Here is a 10660-nt window from a genome sequence, read left to right as displayed (position 1 = left end):
CTTCCATCTCTCTGCAGTCCTTACTTCCTTTCTTCCATCTCTCTGCAGTCCTTACTTCCTTACTTCCATCTCTCTGCAGTCCTTACTTATTTACTTCCATCTCTCTGCAGTCCATACATCTTTACTTCCATCTCTCTGCAGTCCTTACATCTTTACTTCCATCTCTCTGCAGTCCTTACTTCTCTTCTTCCGTCTCTCTGCAGTCCTTACTTATTTACTTCCATCTCTCTGCAGTCCTTACATCTTTACTTCCATCTCTCTGCAGTCCTTACTTCTCTCCTTCCGTATCTCTGCAGTCCTTACTTATTTACTTCCATCTCTCTGCAGTCCTTACTTCTTTACTTCCATCTCTCTGCAGTCCTTACTTCTTTACTTCCATCTCTCTGCAGTCCTTACTTCTCTCCTTCCATCTCTCTGCAGTCCTTACTTCTTTCCTTCCATCTCTCTGCAGTCCTTACGTCTTTCCTTTCATCTCTCTGCAGTCCTTACTTCTCTCCTTCCGTCTGTCTGCAGTCCTTACTTCTTTACTTCCATCTCTCTGCAGTCCTTACATCTTTACTTCCATCTCTCTGCAGTCCTTACTTCTCTCCTTCCGTATCTCTGCAGTCCTTACTTCTCTCCTTCCATCTCTCTGCAGTCCTTACTTCTTTACTTCCATCTCTCTGCAGTCATTACTTCTCTCCTTCCATCTCTCTGCAGTCCTTACTTCTTTACTTCCATCTCTCTGCAGTCCTTACTTCTCTTCTTCCATCTCTCTGCAGTCCTTACTTCTCTTCTTCCATCTCTCTGCAGTCCATACTTCTTTTCTTCCATCTCTCTGCAGTCCATACTTCTTTTCTTCCATCTCTCTGCAGTCCTTACTTCTTTACTTCCATCTCTCTGCAGTCCTTACTTCTTTTCTTCCATCTCTCTGCAGTCCATACTTCTTTTCTTCCATCTCTCTGCAGTCCATACTTCTTTACTTCCATCTCTCTGCAGTCCTTACTTCTTTTCTTCCATCTCTCTGCAGTCCATACTTCTTTTCTTCCATCTCTCTGCAGTCCTTACTTCTTTTCTTCCATCTCTCTGCAGTCCTTACTTCTTTACTTCCATCTCTCTGCAGTCCTTACTTCTTTACTTCCATCTCTCTGCAGTCGTTACTTCTTTACTTCCATCTCTCTGCAGTCCTTACTTCTCTTCTTCCATCTCTCTGCAGTCCTTATGTCTTTACTTCATCTCTCTGCCGTCCATACTTCTCTCCTTCCATCTCTCTGCAGTCCTTACTTCTTTACTTCCATCTCTCTGCAGTCCTTACTTCTCTCCTTCCATCTCTCTGCAGTCCTTACTTCTTTACTTCCATCTCTCTGCAGTCCTTACTTCTTTCCTTCCATCTCTCTGCAGTCCTTATGTCTTTACTTCCATTTCTCTGCAGTCCTTACTTATTTACTTCCATTTCTCTGCAGTCCTTACTTCTCTCCTTCCATCTCTCTGCAGTCCTTACTTCTTTACTTCCATCTCTCTGCAGTCCTTACTTCTTTTCTTCCATCTCTCTGCCATCCTTACTTCTTTACTTCCGTCTCTCTGCAGTCCTTACGTCTTTACTTCCATCTCTCTGCAGTCCTTACTTGTTTACTTCCATCTCTCTGCAGTCCTTACTTCTCTCCTTCCATCTCTCTGCAGTCCTTACTTCTTTACTTCCATCTCTCTGCAGTCCTTACTTCTCTTCTTCCATCTCTCTGCAGTCCTTACTTCTCTACTTCCATCTCTCTGCAGTCCTTACTTCTCTCCTTCTATCTCTCTGCAGTCCTTACTTCTTTCCTTCCATCTCTCTGCAGTCCCTACTTCTCTCCTTCCATCTCTCTGCAGTCCTTACTTCTTTCCTTCCGTCTCTCTGCAGTCCTTACTTATTTCCTTCCATCTCTCTGCAGTCCTTACTTCTCTACTTCCATCTCTCTGCAGTCCTTACTTATTTCCTTCCATCTCTCTGCAGTCCTTACTTATTTACTTCCATCTCTCTGCAGTCCTTACTTCTGTCCTTCCGTATCTCTGCAGTCCTTACTTCTCTTCTTCCGTCTCTCTGCAGTCCTTACTTGTTTACTTCCATCTCTCTGCAGTCCTTACTTCTCTTCTTCCATCTCTCTGCAGTCCTTACTTCTCTTCTTCCATCTCTTTACATTCCCTACTTCTCTCCTTCCATCCGTCTGCAGTCCTTACTTCTTTTCTTCCGTCCCTCTGCAGTCCTTACTTCTCTCCTTCCATCTCTCTGCAGTCCTTACTTATTTACTTCCATCTCTCTGCAGTCCTTACTTCTCTCCTTCCATCTCTCTGCAGTCCTTACTTATTTACTTCCATCTCTCTGCAGTCCTTACTTCTTTCCTTCCATCTCTCTGCAGTCTTTACTTGTTTACTTCCATCTCTCTGCAGTCCTTACTTCTCTACTTCCATCTCTCTGCAGTCCTTACTTATTTACTTCCATCTCTCTGCAGTCCTTACTTCTGTCCTTCCGTATCTCTGCAGTCCTTACTTCTCTTCTTCCGTCTCTCTGCAGTCCTTACTTGTTTACTTCCATCTCTCTGCAGTCCTTACTTCTCTTCTTCCATCTCTCTGCAGTCCTTACTTCTCTTCTTCCATCTCTTTACATTCCCTACTTCTCTCCTTCCATCCGTCTGCAGTCCTTACTTCTTTTCTTCCGTCCCTCTGCAGTCCTTACTTCTCTCCTTCCATCTCTCTGCAGTCCTTACTTATTTACTTCCATCTCTCTGCAGTCCTTACTTCTCTCCTTCCATCTCTCTGCAGTCCTTACTTATTTACTTCCATCTCTCTGCAGTCCTTACTTCTTTCCTTCCATCTCTCTGCAGTCTTTACTTGTTTACTTCCATCTCTCTGCAGTCCTTACTTCTCTCCTTCCTTCTCTCTGTAGTTCTTACTTCTTTCCTTCCCTCTGCAGTTTCTTCCTGGTCTACCCCCCCAGACATCTGTCCGTCCACAGGTGGTGAGACGAGGCAGGTTCTGAGTTCAGAGGTCGGTATGTCTAGGATGTCTTGCCAATGAGCTCCAACATCGGCAGGTGTTCTTACCTTTGAGCTGCTTGCGAGCCGTGGCCAGTTCGCTCATCACTCCAACCATCTCCGGGTTTGAGTATTTATCATTGTGGGACGGCTGTGAGAAAGTGAGACACACAACGGCGACAGACGTTTGAGCTCCTCAGCCCGTCAAAAGCCAATAAAATCAAACCCTTTCAGAGACGACACAAAAGCTAGAAACCCTTAGATCAGAACGCCAGTGAGTGTTTGTTTGATCTGCTGGGATCTTTTATAACAGCAACAAGTTCTTGCAAGTACATGAAACTGAAAAGACTCAACACAGTTGACGTGTTACGGTTTACCTTGTAGTTCATCTCCTGCTCAAACTGGTCCTCAAACCTGCGGACCCTCTTCTTCAGGCTCTGGATCTGCCTGGTGAGGAAGGGGATGGAGGGGGGCAGCTCGTCCCCCGATGCTTCAGTCCTGGTCCCCCGACACCTGGACAAAAACACAGGTGGGGTTCAGCATCAGTGAGGCTCCGAGTCCTCCTGAAACCAGACCTGACGGCAGTCAGTTCATGGTCCAGTCCGGGACTGCCAGGGGACCGGGTCCTGTAGCTCCAGATCAAACCCAAACCACCAAGACCTGGCCAGGAAGTGGATGCTGGGAGACTATGGCTCTTTTCATCAGTAAACAGGATGTAAAGACAGATAGGGAGACCATGAACTAGGTCACCAACACATTTCCCCTCGTTGCTTCAGGCTGTAGGTCTGGAAACAAAAGATGGTGAAGGACTGATGACATTAAAAGTATTAATGCAGCATCAAGGCAACGAGGTCAAACTGAAACTGTCTCCTCAAAGCAAACCACTCAAAACAGATTTCAACCACAAAACCCCAACCTCAACCCTAACCAAAACCTCAACCCCAATCCCAACCCTAACCTCAACTCCAACCAAAACCTCTAATCCAACCTCATCTCAAACCTCAAACCCAACCCTAACTGAAACCTCAAACCGAACTTAAACCTCAACCACAACCAAAACTTCAAAGCCAACTTCATCCTCATCCCAAACTCGAATCTTGACCCAAACCTCAACACCAACCACAAAAGTCCTAACCTAACCTCAACCAAAACCTCAAACCAAAGTTAAAACTCAACCCAAGCCCAAATCTCCACTCCAACCTCAACAGCAACCACAAAATTCCCAATCCCAACCCCAACCCTGATCAAAACCTCAACCCCAAATAAAACCCCAACCCCAACTAAAACCTAAACCTCTACATGTCAGTGTTTGACATTTCCCTGAGTTTGTGTTTCTGTTCTGCCCCGCCTGTTTTCCATCTGCCCTGATTGTTCACACCTGTGTCTCGCCTTCCCCTGCTCCCTATCAGTCCGTACTGTTTGCTCCCTCCATGTTTCCACGCCTAGTTTTTTGGATTCCTGTTTTGTCTTGTTTTGATCCTGCTCTGCAGCGTTTTTTGTTCTTGTTTTTTGTTGGAATAAACCCCGTTTTTGCTGAACTCCCGCCTCCCGCTCTCCTGCATCTGGGTCCTCAACTACACCAGCCTGACAAAACACCAACCACAAAAATCCTAACCCAAACATTAACCCCAACTAAAACCTCACCTCATCCCAAAACTCAACCCAAAGCTAAACCTCAACCCAAACTCCAATCTCAAATCGAAAACCTCAACCCAAGACCGAATCTCAACCCCATCTAAAACCTTAACACCAACCACAAAAATCCCAACCTCAACCTCAACCTCAACCCTAACCATGAACCGGTGTTCTGCCAATTCCTGCTGCTTTGCCAAAAAATGCTACCTAATGGTTTTCTACCTTTGTAGAGCTACAATTTTACTGTTTTACTCCCTAGTTCACTTCCTTTTCCCCCAAATGGTTCTTGTCGCTTGCCAGGCCGTCATTGTAAATAAGAATGTTCTTAATGACATGCCTGGCTAAATAAAGGCGAATGACTGAATCAATATCAATTAAAGCGTTAGAATTGTTTTTTTTTCTCTTTATCGTATAATGTTCACAAAGTCTAATGCAATTCATGTCATGGGTAGTGTATTTTGAAGGATCAAATACTCAACATCCCATATTATCAGTTTTACATCGTGCAAGAAATCATGGACGTGGCAATCAAACTTAGAAAATCGACTGTGCGCGTGCGCAGAACCACAAAGTAGCATTTCTCGGCGGGTAGCAAGGATTGGCAGAACACCGGGTTTAAACTGGGAGATGGTCCCCAAGTGGGAGTTGGCTCCTTTTCTTGCTGAGTTATTTGTAACTTTCTTGATGGGTTTGGCCAGTCGGGGTGTATTTCTGTGGGGCATTAAAAGATTAAAAGTAGACAAATAGACAGAAGGTAAGCGAGTGTGGGGCAGGGCTTACAGTATGTACTGCTGGCTGCAGGGTGGGGACGGCGCCGTGTCGGGGTCGGAGTTGAACCTCTGGCTGTGGCCGGAGCAGCGAGGGGAGGGCAGGGGGCTGGAGAGTCCCGACAGCAGCTGGAGTAGAGCTCCGCCTCCCCCACCTCCACCCTCGGACCCGTCTCCTCCTCCCCCCTCACCTCCGGGGCTCCTCTGTGGGGAGTACAGGGGGCTGCCGTTGGGGGGCGGCGGCTGCCGGCCGAGGTGGATGGGGGTCAGCGGCTGGTGTCTGGGGGACTGTGGAGGTCTGGCCAGGACCGTCAGCAGCTCTGCAGAAACAGACAACTGAATGTTAAGACAACCATGAAAGATGCAAATACACTTAGGCCCCGTTTACACGTAGCAAAACGTCACCAGCGTCATGTGTGCGACCTGTGTTTACAATTTGTTTGGCCATCGTCAATATTTTCTTGTATTTTACCTGTTTTATATTCTAAAGTCACACTTAAAAGTAACTCCACTTCTCTGTCACTCCAAATGAAAGACTCTCGTTCCGTCTTGGAAGTAACTGCAGTCAAGGCTGATTTATGGTTGCGCGTTACACCAACGCAGAGCCGACGGCGTAGGGTACGCGGCGACGCGCACCGTACGTAGGCTACGCCGTCGATTTAACGCAGAACCATATTATTCAGGCTTCACACGTGTCATTTGTTGATGTTTTTTTCCAGGATTCTGATTGGCTAGCATGACTTTATCTTCTCGTTACACTGCCCCCTGCAGGTTTGGCTGCTCATAGCTCATAGTTAACAGCGTATTTATGCGGCTTCGTGTAAACGCGGGTATTTTTCAAAGCGTAGAGGGGGAAATATCCGTTTTTGTAAATACCCGGCTATGTGTAAACGTGGTCTAAGAGTTGCACACGACTTCTTTTACATTGTTTTTGTCTTCATTGTTGTTAAATAAAAATAACGTAAATAACGATACTTAAATACTTAATTATTTTGATGAAGACAGTAAACCCAGCACACACACACACACACACACACACACACACACACACACACACACACACACACACACACACACACACACACACATACACACACACACACACACACGTTCATTGTTCTGAGTCCAGGTGGTCCCAGCGTTACTCTGCTTTTCAGAAGAAAACAGGACAAGTTTGTTGATCTGTAGTTCAAACTCGAGCTGAGCTAAATACTAGGTAAAGATGTTAGCCATTAAACGATGCTACAACCAACTAAGCTAACTGGTAGCTAATTAGTGTTAAACAATGCTAGCACTAACTCAGCTAACCGGTAGTTTGTTAATGTTTATTGTAGCACTAACTCAGCTAACCGGTAGCTAGTAGCTAGGAAACTGCAGGGCTGGAGGGAGTAAAAATCCTAAAAAAAAAACAACTTTATGAGCTCAAATTTACCAGGAAAATTTTCAAAACTTCTGAGCTCCTTAATATCCGAATAGAATAATTCCTCGATCATGTATACACTCATTCCACTTTAAATTAATTCCGGTCTTTCTTTCTGCTCGTTCCCTCGCCCGTCTGTCTCCATGACGCTTATATTCCGCGATGGGCTTGTTTTCCAAACAAAGTTTCAAGATGCAGCAGCAGTAAACGCTGGTCAAGAGCAGAGACCATTTATTTAATAAATAGCTTGGAGGACCTGGAAATAATTAAAAGAACAGAAGGAAACAGGAAACATCAAAATTGTGAGTTTTTCAAAGTTGTAGCGGCTAAGTTTGTTTTTCTTCCGGTAGTTTAACTTCCGGTCCCCCCCCTATCCAATCAGAACCTTCCCAACCCCCAGACCTTAAGAGGAATTGGATAAAGCCGATCAAACGTGTTTTCCATGTAAACCTCAATTCGGAATTACTATTTCCATTTAAACTCGAATGGAAATAGTTTAATTCTGAATTATTTAATTCGGAATAATTAATTCCGAATTAAAAAACATCATGTAACCGTGGCCAATGAGGCAGAAATGCATCAGGTAAAGTAAAAACTGGAGACAAGGGGAATATAAAAACCACAAATGCGTGTAGAAGGACGAGGAAAAACAAAAAATATATACAGGACTGTCTCAGAAAATTAGAATATTGTGATAAAGTCCTTTATTTTCTATAATCCAAAAATGTCATACATTCTGGATTCATTACAAATCAACTGAAATATTGCAAGCCTTTTAATATTTTAATATTGCTGATCGTGGCTTACAGCTTAAGAAAACTCAAATATCATATCTCAAAAAATTAGAATATTCTGGGAATCTTAATCTTAAGCTGTAAGCCATAATCAGCAATATTAAAATAATAAAAGGCTTGCAATATTTCAGTTGATTTGTAATGAATCCAGAATGTATGACATTTCTGTTTTTTTTAATTGCATAACAGAAAATAAAGAACTTCATCACGATATTCTAATTTTCTGACAGTCCTGTATATATTTCTGCTTTTATTTTTAATTATGCCGATTTTCTAACAGAAACGATCCCCTGGTGTGAGCGCGCCCCCTGGTGGCCGGAGGGCCGCCCTGCCGCCGCCCCGGACCCCCTGTCATGCCAAAAAGTGATTGCCTGCCAATCTGATTTCTCCCCTGAAAATGGGTCTTTTTACCTGCCAAAAATTGATTGAAGGCCAAATACAATTAATGAAAGGTAGTTTCTACCTAAATATGATTTGATCTCATTCTTGAGCTTCATAATATAAACACTGTACGTATGTCCACATCAGCCCAGATGTATAATATACATACAGGTGAAGAATATGGTGTAAAAGTTAATTTATTTCAATAATTCAACTTAAAAAGGTTAAACTAATACATTACATAGTCTCATTACATACAAAGCAAAATATGTTAAACCTTTATTTGTTATAATTTTGATGATTGAATTGTTTATTGATAAAAAATATTCACATTTTTTTAGATTTTTTATTTGGGGTTTTCATAAACTGAGTCATAATCACCAAAATCATAGCAAATAAAGGCTTGAAATATCTCACTTTAAATGTAGTGGGAAATAATATATTTGTTTTACCTTAAGTCGAAATAAATGTACGAATTAAGTTTTGAAATATATTCAAATTTTCAGACCTTCACCTGTATATGATGACATCAATAAATAAGAGCATAATATGTGTCTGTATTGGTTCAACACGGAACGCAACTCTTAATTCCCAATTACAGAACAATTCCGTATTTCAACGGGTGGCGACCCTACCTGGGGGGTCGTTCTCGTCGGCCGGGTGGTGGTGGTGATGACAGACCGCCACCGCCACCGCCGCCGGCGGCGTCTTCTCGGCCAGGACTCCGGCGGGGTCCTTGTGCTCCTTGCCGGCCCGGCTCGGGGGCCCCTCCTCGGGGGAGGGCCCCAGCGAGGGGCCCCCCTCCACCTCCAGCGCCTGGAGCTTCAGCAGCGAGCTCTGCAGACAGAAGCAGAACATGTCCGACATGCACGGCCAGCGGTTCCAGCTGTTTTCCAGAACCCAGGTCTCTGGAGCGTCACATGGAGGGGGGGAGTGGCACCGAGACGGGCTGGTTTCTGCTCCCAGACCCCCCTTTTAATCCTCCTCGTGTCCAGATGTTCTGGTTCTGGTTCTGCAGCAGTTAGTCCCGTCCAGAAACGTGCAGGAATATCCGACAGCGAGCTGCTGCACGTTCACTGATGCTGATGCTGAGGATGCTGCTGAGGATGCTGATGATGATGATGGTCCCCCCCCCTCTCTCTCAGGCCGGATTACTCATCCTCGGTCTTGTGAGGAAGAGCAGCACGAGCATCGCGTGGGGAGCAGGGAGCATCTCCGTGACATCGTGAGGTTTTTCCCGCATCGGAGGGGGAAGGACCCAGCTGGTGACGTCACCGCCCATTCATAAAAAACAGCGTAGGCAGATGAAACGTGCTGCCTCCATCATGACGTCATCCATTGAACCATAAAGATACAAACCACGAGGCCGAAATATTGGATTTAAAGTGCAACAAAAAACAGAACGTAATACATTTTGTGAAAAGAGGAAAACAACTCAAAAACAACTTGAAAATTATATGCAAGATCTTCCTTCTTTTTTTCATAATTTCTTTTGTGTTAATTCCGATATTCATTCTTATGCCACAAGGCACAAAGATGATTTTAATTTACCGTTTTGTAGAACATGTAAACATGTAAAAATATTTGTCAATGTCAATGTCAATTTTATTTATAAAGCACATTTAAAAATGACCGAGGTTGACCAAAGTGCTGTACAGCATACAACAAAATAAAACAATACCAAAAGAAAAACACAGTACACAGTGTAGAAACAATAAAATCACTAACATACTAAAATGATCAATAAAATAGTAATAAAAAATAGAAAATAGAGAATAGACGACAAAGAACAGACACATAAAGTGCACAATCACTTCTCACAGATGTAGGGAACTAATTTGTCGCACACTAAAAGCCAAAGAAAATAAATACGTTTTCAAAGAAGACTTAAAAACCACTAGGGTCTGGGCAGATCTAACATAATCTTTCATCACTTTCAGAGGCCCCCACTTGTGGAATTCCCTCAATAAATCTCTTAAATCATCACCATCCTTGCCAATATTCAAAAAACATTTAAAAAACTTTATTATTTCATCTTTAGTGTTTATTATTTAATCTGAGTTACATTTTCTTTTGTGTTTTGTTTTTATTACTCCCCCTTGTGTAGCTTTTGTTTGGTTTTTTATTCATATATGGAAAGGATTCTATGGAAGCCACCAGGCTTCTTCCTTTCCTTGCATATTAGTTCATAGTTTTTTTCATTTTTTGTTCAATTTGTCTTATATTGGTAAATAAATAAACTAAAACTAAACTAAACTCCTGGAGGGAAGGCATTTTGGGATAACATCCTGAACATTGCCTTATAAGTATTGTATCTCCAATAAAATTAAAGAGGTTCACAATAAAATTCCGCACCCTATCCAACAAATGTAGGCTATTATTTTCTAAATTCTTAAATATTGAAAATAATTGCACTTTTTGAAACGTGGAACCAGAAACCATCACTCATTTATTCTACCACTGTGCTCGACCTCTCAATTTCTGGTCTCAATTTGAACAATATATAGTGTCTAAAATCAATATAAACATCTCAATTGACTGTAGGAGTGTGATGTTTGATTTGGTCCATGAAGAAAATGACATTTGTTTGTGTGTCATTCTCCCCACTTCTGTTAATTTCACTGGATTTTATATTTAATTTTTTTGTTACATATATATTGGAGCACTTGTCTGATG

General features: G+C 43.0%; 1 protein-coding gene across 1 annotated transcript in view; it reads right to left on the bottom strand.

Moving 5' to 3' along the window:
- Nucleotides 1-9071, bottom strand: part of LOC133419379 (protein FAM13A-like) — a 14573-nt gene extending 5502 nt beyond the window's left edge. The window contains exons 1-4 of the mRNA XM_061708534.1: nt 8620-9071; nt 5403-5709; nt 3365-3500; nt 3057-3138 (exon numbers count right to left, since the gene is read on the bottom strand). Coding sequence (XP_061564518.1) covers nt 3057-3138; nt 3365-3500; nt 5403-5709; nt 8620-8851 — 757 coding nt within the window. The 5' untranslated portion in view covers nt 8852-9071. The remainder of the gene's footprint in view (nt 1-3056; nt 3139-3364; nt 3501-5402; nt 5710-8619) is intronic.
- Nucleotides 9072-10660: the final 1589 nt, after the last annotated feature.

This window comes from Cololabis saira, chromosome 19 (genome assembly GCF_033807715.1).
Source record: "Cololabis saira isolate AMF1-May2022 chromosome 19, fColSai1.1, whole genome shotgun sequence".
In the NCBI taxonomy this organism is placed as follows: Eukaryota; Metazoa; Chordata; class Actinopteri; order Beloniformes; family Belonidae; genus Cololabis; species Cololabis saira.
Note: the sequence above shows the minus strand (reverse complement) of the source record. Positions and strands in the feature narration are given on the sequence as shown.